Source organism: Mycotypha africana (genome assembly GCF_025528875.1).
Source record: "Mycotypha africana strain NRRL 2978 chromosome Unknown BDF20scaffold_4, whole genome shotgun sequence".
Lineage (NCBI taxonomy): Eukaryota > Fungi > Mucoromycota > Mucoromycetes > Mucorales > Mycotyphaceae > Mycotypha > Mycotypha africana.
The window spans coordinates 1,874,465-1,894,659 of NW_026515728.1; the positions used below are offsets into that span (position 1 = coordinate 1,874,465).

General features: G+C 35.7%; 8 protein-coding genes across 8 annotated transcripts; 4 read left to right on the top strand and 4 right to left on the bottom strand.

Annotated features, from left to right (window-relative positions):
- The first annotated feature begins 313 nt into the window (after positions 1-313).
- BDF20DRAFT_464131 (uncharacterized protein) lies at positions 314-1,357 on the top strand. The gene is made up of 5 exons (XM_053075513.1): positions 314-331; positions 424-460; positions 560-693; positions 758-1,067; positions 1,133-1,357. Exons 3-4 carry the CDS (start codon positions 626-628, stop codon positions 1,002-1,004), a joined length of 315 nt encoding a protein of 104 aa, XP_052937541.1. The 5' UTR covers positions 314-331; positions 424-460; positions 560-625; the 3' UTR covers positions 1,005-1,067; positions 1,133-1,357.
- On the top strand, positions 1,132-1,637 carry BDF20DRAFT_866217 (uncharacterized protein). The gene is made up of 2 exons (XM_053080830.1): positions 1,132-1,383; positions 1,456-1,637. Exon 1 carries the CDS (start codon positions 1,152-1,154, stop codon positions 1,368-1,370), a length of 219 nt encoding a protein of 72 aa, XP_052937542.1. The 5' UTR covers positions 1,132-1,151; the 3' UTR covers positions 1,371-1,383; positions 1,456-1,637.
- On the top strand, positions 1,519-2,359 carry BDF20DRAFT_866220 (uncharacterized protein). Its single transcript, XM_053080831.1, has 4 exons — positions 1,519-1,705; positions 1,761-1,899; positions 1,982-2,082; positions 2,151-2,359. The coding sequence occupies exons 2-4, from the start codon at positions 1,810-1,812 to the stop codon at positions 2,290-2,292; spliced, it is 333 nt and encodes a 110-aa protein (XP_052937543.1). The 5' UTR covers positions 1,519-1,705; positions 1,761-1,809; the 3' UTR covers positions 2,293-2,359.
- A 2,388-nt stretch (positions 2,360-4,747) lies between these two features.
- Positions 4,748-5,780, bottom strand: BDF20DRAFT_866233 (uncharacterized protein). Its single transcript, XM_053080832.1, has 3 exons — positions 5,608-5,780; positions 5,284-5,539; positions 4,748-5,217 (listed from the first exon to the last, which is right to left on the bottom strand). The coding sequence occupies exons 1-3, from the start codon at positions 5,761-5,763 to the stop codon at positions 5,132-5,134; spliced, it is 498 nt and encodes a 165-aa protein (XP_052937544.1). The 5' UTR covers positions 5,764-5,780; the 3' UTR covers positions 4,748-5,131.
- A 2,080-nt stretch (positions 5,781-7,860) lies between these two features.
- BDF20DRAFT_817659 (serine incorporator/TMS membrane protein) lies at positions 7,861-9,973 on the bottom strand (the record flags this gene model as incomplete). The annotated part of the gene is made up of 8 exons (XM_053077279.1): positions 7,861-8,044; positions 8,111-8,278; positions 8,352-8,892; positions 8,975-9,305; positions 9,433-9,540; positions 9,642-9,665; positions 9,742-9,784; positions 9,870-9,973. The coding sequence occupies 8 exons, from the start codon at positions 9,971-9,973 to the stop codon at positions 7,861-7,863; spliced, it is 1,503 nt and encodes a 500-aa protein (XP_052937545.1).
- A 188-nt stretch (positions 9,974-10,161) lies between these two features.
- On the bottom strand, positions 10,162-11,557 carry BDF20DRAFT_866244 (uncharacterized protein). The gene is made up of 2 exons (XM_053080833.1): positions 11,048-11,557; positions 10,162-10,972 (listed from the first exon to the last, which is right to left on the bottom strand). Exons 1-2 carry the CDS (start codon positions 11,509-11,511, stop codon positions 10,417-10,419), a joined length of 1,020 nt encoding a protein of 339 aa, XP_052937546.1. The 5' UTR covers positions 11,512-11,557; the 3' UTR covers positions 10,162-10,416.
- Positions 11,558-14,342: 2,785 nt separating this feature from the next.
- On the bottom strand, positions 14,343-16,084 carry BDF20DRAFT_866255 (uncharacterized protein). Its single transcript, XM_053080834.1, has 4 exons — positions 15,704-16,084; positions 15,342-15,635; positions 14,895-15,288; positions 14,343-14,834 (listed from the first exon to the last, which is right to left on the bottom strand). Exons 1-4 carry the CDS (start codon positions 15,954-15,956, stop codon positions 14,687-14,689), a joined length of 1,089 nt encoding a protein of 362 aa, XP_052937547.1. The 5' UTR covers positions 15,957-16,084; the 3' UTR covers positions 14,343-14,686.
- A 588-nt stretch (positions 16,085-16,672) lies between these two features.
- Positions 16,673-19,228, top strand: BDF20DRAFT_834958 (uncharacterized protein; the record flags this gene model as incomplete). The annotated part of the gene is made up of 8 exons (XM_053078791.1): positions 16,673-16,817; positions 16,991-17,091; positions 17,659-17,788; positions 17,828-17,831; positions 17,917-18,138; positions 18,442-18,514; positions 18,799-18,865; positions 18,984-19,228. The coding sequence occupies 8 exons, from the start codon at positions 16,673-16,675 to the stop codon at positions 19,226-19,228; spliced, it is 987 nt and encodes a 328-aa protein (XP_052937548.1).
- Positions 19,229-20,195: the final 967 nt, after the last annotated feature.

Consider the following 20,195-nt stretch of genomic DNA (forward strand, 5'->3'; position numbering starts at 1 on the left):
TCCACATACGTATGCTGGTTTTGCGTCATATTTAGGATCGGGGGCTGTCCTACCTCTTTCATTCATCATATAGAGACGGAAATCGGAAGCGTAATTGGTACCTGAAAAAGAATGTTTAGGTAATTGATATGCTGTTATGAGAATGGTTATTGTTGAGATTTTGAGGCCTAACTGAGTGATAACCTGTTATAATAAATGAGGTAAGAGCTGTGTTGTAGGTGGAGGATGCGGATGTGGATCCTGTGGAGTGTCTAAGAGAACGAAGTTGTAAATGTTGAGCTAAGTTTTCGAACGATAGAAGGGCAGGTGGGCCAAATGAAGATCAATCCAAGTACGTAGGATAAGGCAGAGGTACGCAGATGCTCTGCGGACGCGTTTTGCTGAAACGTCTCTATTAATGCTTGATCTCTTAATTATAAATAGAGGTAGGTAGCTCCGATATGTTGAGCTGGAGCTTAGTGTAACAATTATTATGAGAGTAAAAGATAATGTTTATTAAATTTAGATTCCAATTATAACTTTACATGTTTTCGTATCGCATGCTTACAATGATGTACAGCATAGCTCCTTAAAATAACATAGGCTTAGTGGAACAAAAGGGAACAACAACTTCTAGAGCATATCCATGAACAGGAAAAAGGTTGTACTTTCCTTTTGCCTTAATCTTCAACACGATGTCAAATATATCAAAAGGTAAGTGAAGACTCTCTGGCAAGTTGCATAACAAAATCTTTAATACTGCTTAATGATGGGAAAGCTATGGCCAACTACCTAAACAACAAGGCGCAACGTCTTTAAGTGATTTTTTCACCACAAATCGACAGTTGGTTGAGCAGTACATTAAACAATTCGACAAGGCAACTGATGCAAAAAAGAATCTTCAGGAAAGATATAGAAAAGTATTCAAATGGAAGAGTCCTTTAAGAAAGAGGAATCCTGGTGTACAGCTAGATATCAAAGAAGCTTGGGTCAATGCAAGGGCAAAACGAGAAGCAGAGATTTAAAAGGGTTCTGTAGCCAAAGCTCTCTTGAAAGTAGGTAGAAAAATGGCAACAACTCTGGTAAAGGTAAGTTGTAAGGGCTATGAATTAGGATAAGTTAGGGAGCTCACACTTTATTTGTTTGGAATTAGTCTCCTCCTACTAAACCGGATGACAGCCAGTCTTCTCCTGCTCCACGTAAACACGCTTATCCTGATTCTGCAAAAACTGCTCATTCTCAGTCTGCTCTTACTCCCGCATAAGTTTGAAAGTACAGTTCTAATGAATGAGAATATGCCAGAGTGCTTTAAGCGTTTTAGACAGTATCAAGAAAGGGCTTTTGAAACAGCCAAAATTCAAGACTTATTGACGTGTTTGGTGAGACAATAATTACAATACTCGAGTACGTACAACCAGTAGAGAATACATTCTACCACGGTCTATCTGTAGTGCATCTAATATAAATTATGTACAGCCTAGAACAAGATAACAGTCCTGAGTATATTAATCACACAATAAGCATCTGAATCTGAAATTAATGACTAGCAACATTTCTCCACAATAATATAAATTCCCATTAGACCTTACAGAGGAAATAATCATTCTACTTCATCTGAAGAACAATAAAAACACTCAAGTTCATAGTCATCGACTTACAACCGTTATCAATTCCAATTAAAGCATTTACAACACTTATTTATTAAAGGAGACTTGCTTGAGATACTGTAAGTCGTTCTGCGCAAGTAAATTAGAAAGCAAGGTATTAATAACCATACAAAGATCGTTATACAACATTGTATTACTTAAGAAGGGCCTTACGTATCCTGGAATGGACTTTTCAATAACAAATGACAACTTGTTGAAGAAATTTGAGCTCTGCTCCACAAGCAAGATCGAAGACTCAATTTTCATGGAATTAGTACATATCTTTAGAGTAAAGAAAATACATAAGGGAGAGTATTTTTGGATATAAGAACATCTCATATCATTTCTTCTTTCAGGGTAACATTCGTGATAGAGATGAAGTAAAAATTCAACTATTTGACCTTTATAAAAAAGCAAGCAAACCGGACAGACGAATTATAGATGTTTTGATAAATCTGTATGTACTACGCATAAGCTTTGAAAAGTTCAACCAGTTACTAATAAGCAATAACTTTTAATCTCTAGCTTAAAGAAACTGTCAAATGATATTATTAAAAAGCATAAGATCGAAGAGCAAGAACTCTTAGTGAATTACGTAGATTCTATTTTAAACCCTTGTTACATGATCCTGGTCATGAAAAGTTATTCTTCTGGTATGAAGCATTAAAAAGCTTAGAAAGCGAGTAGTGTGGTATTTCCATACCTCCTATAATAAATAAACACGAATTAGACACACCTTAAACTACTAGACTCGTTATTATGATTATAGAATCATAATAACACTTGCACACGTCATCGTATACTCTAAAGACATACGCATACATAATGCTGTATTCCTACTGGTTAAGAACGAGTATTTAGCTCCCTTTTTTTTTGTATCTCTCTCCTTTTCCTCCTTTCTTTTGTTGTCAAATACAAACATTCAGTTTGCCATGAACGCTCCCTTCTCTGATTTTCAGTGTATAATAAAAGGACTAAGAAGACTCATTTCATCTCACAGTTATTTCTAAGTCGCGTTCACTAAACCAAATATCAATTACAAATATCGCAAAATTGCATTGTTATGGAAAATATCAAAAACGCCCTGATGCAAGCTGTTTCTCTTAGAAGGTGAAGCTTTTGGTTTCGTTGAAGTGAAGCCGGAGTATAAGAAGAACGACGACGTAAAAACACATGAAGATTTATTGAGATAGTCGTTGTTTGGATTAAAGGCACTTGAGCAGCATGATGCCAAATGCATCTTGTTGTCTCAAGTAATCGGTAAAGTGAAGTTACATGTAAAAGTTACCAATATAGCATACATTAACATGTAATATAGGATGCCATTTTTACATTTATGGATGTTTTGGTGAGATTCAAGGAGCTGTCGGAGTGGTGGAACTGACCGAAATAATCTTGCCAATGTCATTGAAAGAACTACCAGGTTTTATAATGAAACTGGACGATCTTAGAAAAATTGACAGTTTTTACAGGATGCAATGCTTTGAGAAAGCGTGGAAGAAAAGAAAGGCATCAAGTGCCATAATTCTTGATGATATCCTTAACTCCAATGCTCCAAAGCACAAGAAGGTCGCATTTGATTTTTAACAGTTTATGTCATAAATACCTATGCTTGCATAAAAATAAAAGAAAAGCTACACCTATGTTACCATTTAGTTTCTTCATATAATTGAAAAGACGCACGTTCGAAATGGCCATTGACATGTCCCTGTTTTAGCTATCAATAAGTAAAGATGAATCGAACCATGTTTTTGTGCAAAGTGAAGACAGCTGTAATCTTTTTAGCTTCCTGTTCTTATTAAAAAAAGTTAGCTTTTCGTTTACAATATGATTAACCACGCCCTTAAAAAAGTCCGGATAGTCAAGAATAGTTAATAGACAGTGTATTATACAGTAGGAGTTTTTCGGTAGCATCGATAGAATCTTCGATTTCTAAGAAATGCTTTGCGTTGAATTTTTGATAACTGACAAGAATTTTTCCATAGGATTCAGCTCAGAGGATTTTAGAAGTAAATATGTAGGTCTAAAGCGTTTGGTCACGATCATTTTTGTGCTATCTTAAAATTTATGGGTGCATTACCTATAATAACATAGAAGTTTTTCAGTTCAGGGAGTTGTCTATTTCGTCTGACGTTTCAGAAATAAAACTTTATACAATGGCTAGTACTAGTTCCCTTTGCTTTTTTTTAATCCTGGATATCTTCCTCTTTCTGTTTCTATTAATCATGACTTTCTTGAGGTTTAAAAGCTCTAATCTTGACTGAAATAACATCCTGAGCTGTTATAGCTCCCAAAATGCTGGTGCACCTCTGATTAAGCCAGCGTTAGGGCCTCTCATGTTGGTATCGAAAGTAGTTCCATTCACAAAAACGCAGTTGGCTAGGTAGTTCATGCCAGTAACCTCGCCAACCCATTAACAGTGTTTTTCAGATTCTTGTTGCTACCTCTTGCTGGAAGTTGCAAGATTGCGGTGGCTATAAACCTTTATTTATGCGTCCTCTGTTCGCATTTTAAACCTTGTAGAGGAATGCTGGTCTAAGACTAAAAGTAATATGAACGCAATTTATTGCAGAAGGGGGATGAACTATCGCGTCGGATTCACAAAACATTAAGCCTGATGATTGCCTTGGCGAGACATACAGAAACATTCTGGCATAGCTGCTTATGAATTAGGATGCGAATTGTCTATAAAAATTGCAATCGTTTTATAAATGTGTCTCTGTCCTCTAATTCATATAACAATCTGAGAAACAGGCATTTCATTAGGCACACTGCAACCTTACTGGTTATAGATATCTCGCAGTGGTGTTGTACAATTCATTAACAGGAACAATATTTCTCGGTTGTCACTACTACTTTCTTAATTCCACTATAAGCTCAGTTCTACCTCGCATTCATATAAAAGACCATTCAACTTCTAAACCAAAATAAAGATTATCCAAGAACTATTCTCGGTCTCGCTGACTCACTCAGTCCCTACTTTAAAACTTTTAAATTATAACTTTTGATAACAAAGAATATCACAGAATGAAATGCAAATCATCCAATTAATTATAAAACATCCAAACCGGAAGGTAAAGCACAGCTAGAAGTACAACAACATAGAAATAGGAATAGGAAAGGGCATGTTTACAAATTGAGTTTTATTATTTGGCAAATGCCTCACTAAACATTAATATATTAAAAATCAACTGCAGCCTTCATATTCTTCGGCGTGTGGCAGTTGATAATATCATCAAGGTTCACGTTGCTTGACGCTCTTCTTTTGTTCTCCTCTTCACCAAAACATTGAAGGCGGAAGAATTGACCAATCTTCTTCAGTTTATCAAGGCTCATTACAAATCCTGGTACCTAACGGGGAAAAAAAAATTGATAAGATAATACAAGGAATTGCTCTTCTATTCAGGTTTGTCTCACTCTCATCATTTATGGTTGAAAAGTCTATTTGAGGGTATGCATGGTTTTTCTTCAATAGTACAATATTATACAAAGAGCTATCGAAGTATTTAAAATAGTGTTTTCAAATGTGAAGGATAGAATGACTTACAGTATCTGGAATAGATCCCTGTTGATAAATAATCGTTTCTTTTAACTATTTTGAAAAACTCCTTAAAACGCTTAGAGCACTCTGGGGTATCCTCATTTGTTAGAACTGTACTTTTGAGTTCATTATCTTCGGTAAATTCAAAAATCAGCTTGTCCTCAGCGTTGCTGCTAGACCCTACATTATCATTGATAAAGTTGGGATTATGGTTATCAGCAAGGTCACTTGCGCCAGCAGTACTAGTATTAGGGACAAGTTCAGTAGAAAGTGAATCAGAGGCATTGAAGATGCCAAAATTTGATGGGCCATCAGGCCGAGTAGGGTTAGCGACAGCTTCTGCTTCATTAGAGTCCAAGGTGGGTGTGGCTTTCTATCGGGCAAAAAGAAAAAAAAGAATATTTATTCAAAGTATCCCAATCTTTCTTTTTTGCAATTTACCTTCAATAAATTGACCGCCTTCTTACCGCGGTGTGATATTTGAGGTTGTTTTATGCTTAATGAACGCGACTTATAATTTGATATAAACTGTAAGGTGGAATGAGTCTCCTTTAGTCCATTTATTATACACTGAAAATCAGAGAGGGAAGCGTTCATAGCGAATTGGATGTTTGTATTGACAACAAAAGAAAGAAAGGAAAAGAAGAGAAATAAAAAAAATGGAGTTAAATACTCGTTCCTGAAATATTCAACCAGTAAGAAATGCAGCATATGTATATGCGTATATTTAGAAATACAAGATGACGTGTACAAGTGTTATTATGATTCTATGATCATAATAACGAGTCAAATGCTTGAAGGTGTGTCTAATTCGCCTTTACATATTATAGGAGGTATGGAAATACCACACGCCGGTATCCAATATAGCAGCTGAGACGCGGCTTGTTTGAATGTTTGCAGCTCTTTGTACTCTGGCCTTCTCTTTCGATTGGGATGTTTAGCTCTGAATGCTGCTTCAAATCTTTTCTGAAGGTTTTTTTTAAGCATCAATTGCTTTATCAAATTGGCGGATTTAAGCGTTTACAGAACTTTGGTTTGCATCGTGCTTTTAAAGTAGTTGAATCGGGTGTTTCCAGGTAATCGGCCATACCTTAGGCATTATACAAGATTACAACTTAAGCTATGTCAAAATTTCAGGAAAGCATTACTTACTCTTAGAAATATCTGACATCTAGCAATAATTTAAAATAAAACAATTTGAATAGTAAGAGAAAAGGAGCGGATTAAAGTTCGAGTAACTACCAAAACGTGCAATGATTTTTAAGCTCCAATTATGAGGAGGTCACTAATCTATCATTTGAATCAAAACAATTATTTTTACTGTAAACAGCTCGATGTAACGTCTTCCTGATCATTTGATTTAATTTTGAAAGAAATGATGTTCCTTTTTTAAGTTATTGATCTACAAACCCAATTTATTAGTGTTAACCTTCCTTCATTGTTATATGGATCAAGAAAGTAGTGTTTGACTAAACAGCTCTTCAAAAACTGTATCTTCAAGATGAACATTTGCCCGTGATGTTTTTGTGTGTTTTGACAACTATATGTCCGCAACTCAGAAAGATATATTTTTTTTATTAAAATAGAGTTTGCCAACGATGTACCTCCTATTTTCATGTATAATGTTATGGATGATATTCTTAAAGATGAATTTGAAAAGCAGAGACTATAAACCTGCTTACCTTCCTCCTTATTCGCTATTTCTAAACTCAATGAATTATTTGATTGCAACCGATATTTATAGTGATAGAATTATAAAAATAAATGCCGTCAATAGTGAAAAATATGGTATAAATATAATCGAAAAAAATTCATCACAAACCTTTGTACTTTATGGCAAGGTTTCTGTGGCTCGTTATAGACAGTTTATTCAGAATTTCTCAATTTAGCACATACTATAAACTCTTTCCACTTCGCATTTTACTTTAATACATACATTATTACCAATAATCAGTAATGGTATGATATTTCGCCTGAACAGCTTAATGATATCTGATAGCAATAATATATGTCACTCAATTTGACAGCAAGACGCATTACTCGATAGTCAAATAAATAAATTCTATATTTCACTTAGTACAGCACGACAAAACGACAGTGATATTAATTTGCAATACCATTAGAGAAAAACAAGATAATACAATAAAGTTTATTAGGAATCAAATAATCTCAACAAAATGGTTATGGAAAGTCATCAATCGCGAATGAGATAGAAATCAAGTGTGGCAATATACGCATTCTTCATGGCCACGCTTACTGTACGAATGAAGGTTAACTAAAAGCAATCTATTACGAGACAGAAATAGCTTTGATATCTACGACAATGGTAAGTACACTTTCAAAACTGTGCAAAACGAAGAATTTCTTTGTGATTGTTAGCTTTCATTCATGAGGTACAAAAAGTATCATTTGAGACAGTGGCTTCGCGACATTTTGACTGCGATAAGTAGTTCGCCCGAAGAACATAGTAACGCCTCGCTCTAATCGTGATAAAGGATAAATAAATCGCCTTTAAATAAGAAGAGATACTCCTCCAGGAGAAGTAATTACTCAATAAGCTGATGTAGAAAGATTTCGAGTCTATAAATTTTTGAAAAACTGTTTTACTGACTTTTTTACATGTCTTAAATAATAAAATTAGCTTAGGATAAGCCATAATTGTAGGTCAAGCTCACCGACAATCGACTTTTAATGCTACTCATAATCAAAGTCGGCGAATCTTTCCGGCATAAAAATAGGCGCTACCAAAGACCAAATATAAAGCAAATGGCAAACCCAACCCGATACAATTTTAACCCATACAGCTGTGTAGCTTTGTCCAATACGAACGAGATCACCACCGTCATGCCCAGTACCATCCTCAAAATTGATTGTGTTCCTAAAGAAGACAACATATCAATAATCTAGCTCCATGTTTTGAACAGACGTTTCCCGAAATACTAACCAGTTAGTTAGAACCATAGAAACATACATAGCAGCGATAGCAAAAACAAAATGAAAGAAAGAATAACTATATAGAGAGCCAAATCTTTCATCATCCTTTTCGTCAATATTACTATCAATTTCATCGTCGTCATCATCGTCTTCGTATAATACAGATCGAGGTAAAGCGCTATAAACAAATTGAGAATGATGACGATCAGAACTTTTGCACAGACTAAAAAGTCCAGGTCAGTTATACTTACCCTTCCTCAACAGCGGCAATCAAATGTTCTCTAGCAGAACCTTGTGAGCTCATTCGCTTGGCGCCATCTTCTACTTGATTTGCCATTAATGGGACAGCACTCGACGTGTCCAAAGGTTCATAACTGCCTAGTCTTGGCCTACCTGAAGATTTTCCTCTAATAAACGCACTATCTCGTGTAGCTGCCCGACTCGTTGAATAAGCAACTGCCAAAAATGTAAAGATAGCACCTAATACAACAGATGTTGTTTGGGGGCCAATTGATTTCCGCAAAGGATTACATTCTTTATCATTTGGTTCGTTAGCTACGGCAGATAACACCAGGTAAGTACAGTAAATAACTACGATAGACGCTTGCGATAGACCAGAGCGAGAATTAGCCTCTTGTACTCGAGGAGAGATACATAATAAGGTAACCAGGACACATAAGATCAGGTTTAGTGTGACAAAAAACTGATTCAAAGAACAACCGTTTGAGGCAAAGAACCCGTACATGATGCCTGTCAGCGTGATAGCACTGGCGAACATAAGTAGCGTACCAACTATCAGAATAAGAGCAAAATTCCATCATTAGTACAGAAACACTTTCTTGTCTGTCTGTTACCCATTTCGATGAAGACTTACATATCAGTATATATTTCCATAAATTTGAGTCATTTCTTTCATAATTGATCATACATTTTTCGGTCCAACTATGAGCAAAATCGACCAACAAGACAAGACCGAAAAGGATAAAGATAGCTGCACCAAATAAAGCGAAATAATTACCCCAGGCCATGAAAAATTCACTTGGGATAAAGAAGGAAATGATAATCAGGACAATCCAGACTAGTATTTTAGGACCCCACCAACCGTTTTGTATAGCGGCTCTCTTTTGTCGACTATCGTGTACACCAATCAATAAGCATCCTAGAATGGCATGAAATAATATCAATGCAAAAGAAACTCTATGAACCTAATATAACAAAAAAAAAAAAAAAAAAAAAAAGCCCACAAAGTAACTTAGAATGCAGAAAGGTATAATTGTCTATTTAACATAGATTTCATTAATATTCATATTTGATCAATTGTTTAAACCATACCCCTATGACACCATAACAACTTCCTTCTTCACAGTCGAATTTCATATAATCCAATGTCAAGTGTTCCAGCTTTTTAATAGCCCAGTTGGATAGCATAAGCCATGCAAGCTTATTGAAGATGCCAAATAAGAGGTTCGAGATGATATTGTCAGTCTTTCTTTATTGGAGAGTTTCAAAAAAATGCATGAATTTTTGTAAGAATTACTTACAATAGAATTGAATAAAAATATGATCTACCCCAAGTGCCAAACCAAAAGCCGTATGTTAGCATTTTCAGATAAGTATAGCATAAATCATATTAATACTTACAGCATATCCAATTCGTGTTGCTATAGAGTTGTTACAGTTACAGCTTTTACAAATGAATTGCCAATGTCAGCTGTCGAGATCATTAAGCTCTCCGTTAATTACTGTTGTCTGACTTAAGCGCAGCCTACCTTTTGAAGGCTAAGGAGCAAGCTGCAGCTGAAAAGCAACTAGCTATCCACCCTCCTACACTTGATAGAGCAGGTAATGCGAGGCAACTTAACGCTGCACCCATTTTGTACGATGTTAGCAATGAAGATTGTGCAAAAGTTAAAAAGAGGCGAGAAAATAGGGTCCTCGGACAAAAAATTAGGCCATTTCTTATTTCCTCGTTTGCAAAAAAAAAAAAAAAAAAAAAAAAAAACTAAAAAACTACCAGACAAAGGCTTTTCCGGGTATAAACTACTGTTTACATCACAATGACTCTGGTAATATGTTGTATAAGTCAACAACTATTTGAGGTTTATTGATCCGGAAGTAATATGCATATTTTAAAGCTTCGACAAAGTCAAATATGTCTAAGATTATTATGAAGATAAATAGTAAGTAGAAAGTACTTTCGTAAGACAAATTGGATATAGTGTATAAAATAGTGCTAGAATGCCAGAAACAAAGGAGAAGGTATTAGTAAAGGTAGTAATAAAAAATAGATGGGATTGACAGGAAAATGGTCGTCCCCTAGGGTGCCGATGTCCAAGGTAAAGGCCCCTTATACAGTGCATTGTTTGATGGACAATAGTTGATTAATGGTGCTAAAACTGGACAAGAAGCAGCATAGGCATGTCTTCTACGGAATGGATTTCTTATAATTCGCTTTTGCTTCAAAATGCCATGGCATCCATATAGATCCTTTTCAAAAGGTTTGTAAGAGTTCAAAAGTTCGCCTTCCTCCCTTGCCGGATCCTCAATTTTGGGGTCAATTCCGATATAGTGAAATGACTCTAAAGGGTACTGAATTGCGTGCCTGTGAAGGTCCTCAAATCGCTTTCGCTTAAACTCGAAGCCGACGACAGTAATTTTTGTAGGATAGTTGCCTAACATTTCTGAAAACCGACAGATAGAAAACAGCATATTTTCGAATGAGTCCCTCGCATATTCTTCTGTTATCATTCTTTCGCTGAGTCGAGACTTTTCCTCAGCTGATAATTCAGTATTACTGTCTAATAATATTCGAGCAATTTGCCAATAAGACAACGATTCTGATCGAGGGCCTGCATTGGGTCTTGTCTCTCCACTAATCATTGAATTTTCCCTTTTGTTAACTTTTGCATTCAAAATCTATTTCACGTTAGCCCCTTTTTGTTTTTACCCAGAAAATATTAGCACAGCCTTCAAATCGTGTCTTAATAGATCAATGCCTTTCTGTATATGTTCTATAAAAGTGTTTATTTGTCTGCCTCGTTTTTGATAAGGCTCCAGCACCCAATTGTCTTCTTTATAAATGTCATCTGGTGTTGGTGCACCTGTATAAATGGCGTGACCAGCGATAATGATGGCATGCGAATTTTCGGTCAAAGGTATTGGCGGTAACGGATCGTGCGAATTATATATCAGATCTGGTGCTTGTGAGGCTTTCTGATTATGTTGTATAAAGTTAAGGAACAAACTGAAAAACAGCATGGTCAAAAGTATAAGTACGGGTAGCTGTCTTTTGTTGGCTCGTCTCCAAAATGATGAGTATGTATTGCTTTTCGATTGCCGTTCTGTAAATGAGGTTGTGTCTATGTGCAAAGGCAATATATTTGACTTTCTCTTCGCATTATGTGTATTCATAATTTGTGGATAATCAGTGAGAAAAAAAAAGAAACTCAATGGTATCAATAAGCCAGAAGGAGTTATATATAAAGGGAATTCTGTAAAAAAATACCATCAAATTTTCTTTTCCAGCTGCCCAACTGCAAACCGACTTCACCGTTTCTTTGATAGAAAGACTGCACCTCAACGAGCTCCTATTCAAGAGACCTACTCTAAAATTAGTTTATGAATATGTACACAGATGATGGTTTAAACGTCTAAAGAGAGACAATTAGAGAGTATATTTGCCTCGAAGGCTGAGCGATTTCAAACGTATTTGATGTACACGAATTATTTAATTTTAAAGAACAAATTGAGGAATATATACTTTGATATAATTGATTAGTCTTTAAAAAAGCGATGATGGAGGTAACAGCCAAGCTACTTCGAGAGTATTCCATGCTTTCTACTTGTTTTTAACTTTTTCGCGGTATAAATTCTGCATTAGTGCCTTCTTAGAAAGTGAGATGCTGCTTACCTTATGAATGGTTAAGGGACCTTTCCTCATGGAAATAATATCTTCGTAACAAAAACTTAAAGAAAGGTTGTCCATACTTGCTATTGCCAGTAGCTTCTGTTGCAGTTGCTGTTGGATGTTCATTTCCAGCGCTTGTGTCTCTTCGGTTTTTTTAGGCTTCTTATTATCCTCCAGTTGATCTGACTTGAAGACTTTTAGTTAGAAAACACATCCGTGCCCTTGATCCCTTCAATAGTCCTCCGCAGCCAATGCTACTGTATGTAGCGTCCGTTTAGATGATATGACTACATGGAAGATTATCCATTAAAAATCATAACGCTTAACACAAGAGATATCAATTTTTATTTTTAATTGCAAAGTTATCGCTCTATTAATATAAAACATATGAAAAAAGAAGGCAGTAGATTGCGTGGAAGCAGTAGACACTATTTGAAAACGTTTCGAGGCGCAAGTATATAGTTATCTCAGGTACCTTAATCTATGGAAGTAACAGTCTTAACAGAGTCTTTGCTGAGTAAGAGTAGCGTCCATTCAATCGTGCGATACATACATTTGGTAAAGAGAGGAGGGATATCAAAGAGAGCGCTATGAAAGGAGTAATATGCGACAAGAATGACTGATTGATGACTAGTTGTCAAGGCGCTGGTTTTTATTGTATAGTACTATCATGACAATAAGTACTAGACATAGTCTTCTGTATGGAGGTCGTAGTTCTTCTCTATAAGAATACGAGAAACAATGGAATCAATTTATATTTTTTTCCTGCGTAGCAACTCGGCTGTTCCATTTTGTAGAAAAGATAATAGAAAGCCACTTTTCCTTCAGTCTCTCATCTTTTTCTGATATCTTTCTAATCGGATGTCACCCTTTGAACCCATTTATTGGTTCGAAAGGGTCTGTTATCTTAATCAAGTCTGTATGGTCTATAAGGACAATATGTAATTTATAGCGTTTATTGAAATATAAAAAATAACAACACTGAAAGACATAAATTAAAGCGTAACAATGCAGAACAGAAAGAGTTTTTGTATTTCAATGAATGTACTTATGCTTCTTCTTCGCGTCCGAGCTGGAGTTGCTGTCCGTTGAGTCATCACAATCGAACAGCAATGATGTAACGAAGGCACTTGTTTGCATGATCACGTCCTGTAAAAATAAAATAATTAGCACTGGTCGTACCAAAAAAAAAAAAAAAATTACTAGTACTACCTTCATCAGCATTATTTTTGCAACAAAGGATGGCAGCTCAGGGAGCAAGTTGTTGCTTGTTGGAAGCTCAACAGTATATTCACATATGAATATATATGGTCCCTCTGTATGGCCCCAGAGAGAATACATATATATTTGGTTTACTATTGGGGGATGCAATGGTAGTTAGTACATGACTGTTAAAGACGTTTGATGATGCTTACAATAGAATTGAAAGCCAAAGACTTTCAGATCTTTGGTTGATCTGCGGCTCTTATTAGAATTTCTTCGGACAATGTCTTTGTACATTGCCTTCAGATTTCTTGCAAGCTTCTTTCTATTATTCAAAAAGTGAAGCTTATTAACCTTGTTGTTTGGGCCAGATATCTCCATGCTGGAGATATCAAGACCGTAGCTATGACTGTTAATTATCACATCCACCTTGTCGTCGACAGCAGATCTCTGTTTCTCCAACAAGGTGGCATCTTTCTTCTTTTCACCAATTCTTCCAAAGGCTAAAGTGGAGCTCACCTCTATTAAACCAAGTCAGTAATCGCAGCAACAATGTGATGGAAGCAAACAATAAATAAGGTATACTTACACCAAGACAGCAAGCTCATTTTTCAAAGAAGATAGTACCAATTGTACTAAAGGAAACACAAAGTAGTAGGAGTACATGGGCTCACTAACCCCTCTGGCTAACATGTTGTCGTTGGCATGTACTACAGACTTACTACTTGAACTTATATTAGTAGGAGAGACAAAAATAAAATGGTATTACAACTTACAAAAGCTTGCATATTTTCAAGCAGTTCTTCCTCTTCTGCTTGTCAACACTGCTCGGCTGTTGACGAAGCCTCGTCTTCTCTTGATGGAAAGTACTCTTGAAGTGCTCGTGATATTTTGAAGGTTCTAAGCAAGTTGCATTTGTGATATTTGTAGTTGATATTTGGTTTAGTGAACGCGACTTATAAATTGATATAAAAACTGTAAGGTAACATGTGTCTTCTTTATTTGACAACAAACAAAAAAAAAAGGGAGTTAAATACTCGTTCTTGAAATTCCCAACCAGTAAGAATACAGCATTATGTATACGTATGTCTCTAGAGTACAAGGTGACGTGTACTAAGTGTTAATATGATTCTATGATCATAATAACGTGTCTAGTAGTTGAATGTGTGTCTAATTCGTTTATTTATTATAGAAGGTATGGAAATACCCAGATTATGCAATAATCCAAGAGTAATATGATGTTGGATACAACAAATGTCGACGTTTGTTTCAAAGAAGATCCATATGAACCTCTTTTGCAGTGTAATGAAAGAATCAATTCGAATCCTTTGATATACAAAAGATATCGTACCAGCTCATATTTTAGTCAGAAAGATAGATTAGAAGTTCGAATTTAAATAAACTATAATACATTTAATTGCCATAAAATCGAGTTTAAGTAATAAAAAAATCTATGCCCTAGTTGCTATATTATACCTAGCGTCCCCTTTGTTTAGGGCTTGGGCGACAATCAAACAATTCTAAATGTTCAGGATTATTTAGCAGTTGTTCATTATCGAAATATATGAATTGGTTTTCATAAAAGAAGAGATCAATAAATATTTTCTGGAGACTTGGGTATTCTCTGGACACAAGGTTTATGTTAGTTAATTGCTACTATTGTAAAATTTATTTTCTTTGTTACCTTAACAAGTTTTTGAGATCCATACTATTAGTTGTTAAGCCAGCATAATCGATTGATATTACACAAACTTTAGTATTTTTTTCTAGAAACTTTAAAAAGTCTATTGTACATCCATGTGTATTGTTTAATTTAGACATGATTTCATTCTTTTCATCTTCTAGATCACGTTTAGCAAACTGTTGCTTGGCTAAACTAACAGGCGAAACAAAGACCTTGTCTACTAATGATCTTTTGTATAAAATATCAACCATTCTTTGCAAACAAGCGATTCTGTTTCTTGTCTCGCCTACAGATTTCCTACAATATCCCACAATTTGATATCCATCTTTTTTCATTTCATTTATTTTTGATTGATGCCTTGGCAATTTTTCAACTATAGTTTCTGCGACGGTATCTATAAAAGGAGAATCAGCAAGTCTTTTATTCCATTATCACTTTTAAACTTACCATAATACACATGGTCAAGGGTGCTCAATTGTCTGCTTCTTAATTTCAGTACCTTTTTGTCTGTCTTTACGATTTTTCTTTCAGGTTCAGTCGAGGTCAGGTCAACCTTTTGTGCATTCAACCACTGACTGAATGCTAAAGGGGTTTTGCTGTCGGATTTGTGACTAAATTTCCAGATGACTGACATAATATCCTTGTCATATACAGTTGCTAACTTGTAACGTGGATCACAAAGGTTTTCCTCTTTTGGTCTGAAAACGTAATTGATGAAATCAACAATTTGGCTATCATTTTCTATATTGTAAATTTTATATATTTTATTTTAGACGTCAGTTTATTTCCAAGTTGTTTGTTAGTTTTACCAAATATGATATTTTTCTTGTCTGCATTGTTTGCTGTTTCTTCAGCGATTTCTTGTTTGGATTTATACAGTTTATAGAAATTTGGTGCGCCATATATTCGAGACTTGCAGATGAGCATAGCTTCATTAAAATTATTAGTATAGCAAAGGTCGACTTCGGGCGATGCTTCAATGTTCTTCAAGCACTCCTCAGCACTATTTTCATCGAAGGGTTTGCAGTAGAATAGGCAGCTAGCTTCTTCTTTGGAAATCATGTGAAATAGACTTTTTCAATATTTTCTGAGCAGTGAAATGGTCCGGTTGTAGTGTGCAACAAAAGGGAAGAAAAGGATTTGCTTTTTTATTGTTATAAAACGAAATAAATTTATTGTTTAGGAGGTGTGATCTTTATATAAAACATCTCACAAAATGCAGTTTCATTATCTTGTGAGATCATAAATTATACTGAATAAAAATATCGTTTACTCTCCTAAATAGTTGTCACACTAAGCTATAGCTTCACATGGCGAAGTTACCAACCTTTTAATTATTATTAAGAGATCAAACGGCAATACACACGCTTCCACAGTCAAATGCATCCGCAGAGCATCTACGCCAATTCTCCCTTCCAACATACTTTGATCGATCTTCATTTGGCCCGCCAGCCCTTCTATCGTTCGAAGACTTAGCTCAACATATATGATCCCATTCTCGTAGACATTCATTTAATATGACAGGTAATTAGACAGCTAGGCGTCAAAATATCAACGATGACAATTTTAATAGCAGTACAACAATGCCTGAACATTCTTTTCAGGTACACATCACAACGTTTCTGACCTTTACCTATATATGATGAATGAACGAGCTGGACAGCCCCCCAGTCCTAAATATGACCACAAAAACGGATCTGGATTCTTGATAATAAACATACTTCCAAATTCATAATGTGAGCAATCTAGGTTTGTGTGCTTGATGTCTTGCATCATATATGTCTCAAGATATCCAAAACTGGTTATCTCGTCGTCCACCACCAGGTCTCGCAAAGAGGCACTCGATGAAAGAATCATTAATCGGTAGATTTGGTATTTATGAAGAGATTGACAACCGAAGACTTTTGAAAGAACTCAAAAAATGTCGAAAGGAGTTAATGACTCCATTTGATTACATGCTACAAAATTAGAGTATCTTTTAAGCTTAATTACTAAAAAGTATACTGAGGATACCAAGATTACGGTGTTTATTAAGTTTGGATAAACCGGAAACCGTCTCATTGCAAGCTACAGTTAATCTAACTACTTTGGAACAGATTATCAACAAAGCTATCGAAGTGAAGATAGAGCAAAACTACAAGACAATCCACAACCCGCTCAACCGGAGGATGATGTTAATGGACCTACGCCGATGGATGTAGATAATTTTCAAAAAGGTTATCGACACAATAAGCAAACATTCAAGAAAACCTAACCAGAACATCAATCCCAACAAACCACTCAACTACGAGCGCATGATAAAGATGGAAATCTAATTTGTGATGTGTGTCGAAGGAAGCACCATACTATTATGTCACGGTCTGACCACTATTCATATAACAATCTGGAAAACAATCCAGCTTTACTGACTTTACCAGTTATGGTGTACTGGAACAAATAAGATTCCAGGCACACTGGCGTTGTACAATTCATTAACAGGAACAATGTTAGTCGGTTGTAAATACTACTTTTTTAATTCCACTATAAGCTCAGTTCTACTCGCATTCATAGAAAAGACCATCCAAATTCTAAATCAAAATAAAAATCCCCCAAGAACTATTGTTCGGTCACACTGACTCACTTAGTCTCTACTTTCAACTACTTAAACTAAATATTCTTCTGATACCAAAAGATATCACATATTGATTGCAGCCAATATAAGAAGCTTTCCCAGCGTAATAAACACAAAAGACACACAAAAGAAATTCATAACGTGTAAACACAGATACCCATCCGTAACAACACATTGCTCATTTGGGCAAAACGCGAGTCAAATTTGCCAAGAACCAAATTAGTCATACAAAATCAACATTGTATCGGTTTAAGGGATACTGGTGCAGAAATTAGTGGTATTAGTAAGTCACTATTGGAAAAATTGGTGTATCCGTGAATAGTAAGGTAAGCCTTCTTTATCGGGACGTAAACGGTAATATCAATAACACATGCGGCATTGCAAATTTAACTTTCGGTGGCACATTTCAAGTACATGTGATTCAGGGGTAGATCACGATCTAATTATCGGATGGGATATTAATGTTTCTCTGCAAGGCCAGGTAGATGGTAAAATGAAAACAGTAAATATCCAGTTCAATTACAACAGAATCATTATACCAACTACTCAAGACCCACAGACCATTAATGCCATAGCAAAGTCAAGCAAAGATACAGAATTCATCACCAACATGATTCTCTCCGAATTAAAGACGTAATAGCTGATAATCCAAACCGATCCAAAGTATACACCTTTGTTGAATTCGAAAATAGCACTGGGGGATCATGAACCAGTCTTTGCTAAGCCTAGAAGGTTTCACTTAAGTTTGGAACAAAAAATCAATCAACGAGTGGCAGATGGCATCATGTCAAAATTTTCCTTTTCACAATGAGCAGCCAACGTTAGACCAGTTGACAAACCAGATGACTCATTGCGTGTTTGTGAGAATTATGTGAAACTCAACAAAATTGCCACGCCTATTTAAATCCTTTTGTCATTATACATGAAGCTTTACAGAGTATGGGGAAAGCCAATTTCACAAAAATCGATCTTGCTTGAGGATATTATCAGATACCAATCAAACAATTTGGTAAGATAACTGCACCTGTTACCAATTCCTGCTTTTAGTATTCAACGTAATGAGCATGGGTGTGATATTTGTGGTTGTTTTATGCTTAGTGAACGCGACTTAATTTGATATAAACTGTAAGGTGAAATGAGTCTCCTTTAGTCCTTTTATTATCACTCCAAATCAGAGAGGGGAGCGTTCACAGCAAACTGAATGTTTGTATTTAAAAATAAAAAAATAAAAAAATCCTCGTTCCTTAATTTCTCAGCCAGTAATAATGCAGCATTATATATGCGCATATTTAGAAATACAAGATGACGTACAAGTGTTATTATGATTCTATGATCATAATAACGAGTCAAATGCTTGAAGGTGTGTTTAATTCGTCTTTATGGAAATGCCACAATGGGATTACGTAATGCGCATGGGGTTTTTCAAAATGTCATGGACAGCGCATTGGGTGTGTATTGTTTTAACATACATTGTCTAGTTGAACGTTCTCATGAGTTTCTCAACGAACATGGACGACCATATCAAACATTAGAATGGTGTTGGGAAAGATTGCGTTTTGCATTAAAAATTAAGAAAAAGTCAAGCGGTCCATTTCTCTGCTTAGAAAATACAAAAAAAAAGACAACTGGTCCAACCGGTCCAACCGGTCCATTTCTCTGCTTAGAAAATACAAAAAAAAAGACAACCGTCCAACCGGTCCAACTGGTCCATTTCTCTGCTTAGAAAATACAAAAAAAAAGACAACTGGTCCAACCGGTCCAACTGGTCCAACTGGTCCATTTCTCTGCTTAGAAAATACAAAAAAAAAGACAACTGGTCCAACCGGTCCATTTCTATCTCTCTTTAGCGTTTCGAATGCTTGTTGTTGATCCTTTTTTCTAGGTGAAGTCCTGGGTTTTCTTTTTGAGCAATCTTAAGGGTTCTATTTTCGATTGATACTGAGATTAAAGCGTTGATACACCGGCCATGCCGGAAAATTGCTCAATGTCTTGTAAACAAGTAGGTATTATGTACTCCACAATTGGCTTGATCATATTTGGATTACCCTGAATACCTTGATTTGCAAAGAAGAAATCCCAAGCATTCAATTTTGTTTAGCCATTGGCATTTTGTTAACTCGTTTGCAGTGAAATGGACCGGTTGCCTTTTTTTTTATTTTCAAGCAGTGAAATGGACCGGTTGACTTTTTTTTATTTTCTAAGCAGTGAAATGGACCGGTTGCCTTTTTTTATTATTTTCTAAGCAGTGAAATGGACCGTTTTTTTTTTTTTTTTTGTATTTTCTAAAGCAGAGAAATGGACCGGTTGGACCAGTTGTCTTTTTTTTTTGTATTTTCTAAGCAGAGAAATGGACCAGTTGGACCGGTTGGACCGGTTGGACCAGTTGTCTTTTTTTTTGTATTTTCTAAGCAGAGAAATGGACCGGTTGGACCAGTTGTCTTTTTTTATATTTTCTAAGCAGTGAAATGGACCAGTTGGACCGGTTGGACCAGTTGTCTTTTTTTTTTGTATTTTCTAAGCAGAGAAATGGACCAGTTGGACCGGTTGGACCGGTTGGACCAGTTGTCTTTTTTTTTTTGTATTTTCTAAGCAGAGAAATGGACCAGTTGGACCGGTTGGACCGGTTGGACCAGTTGTCTTTTTTTTGTATTTTCTAAGCAGAGAAATGGACCAGTTGGACCGGTTGGACC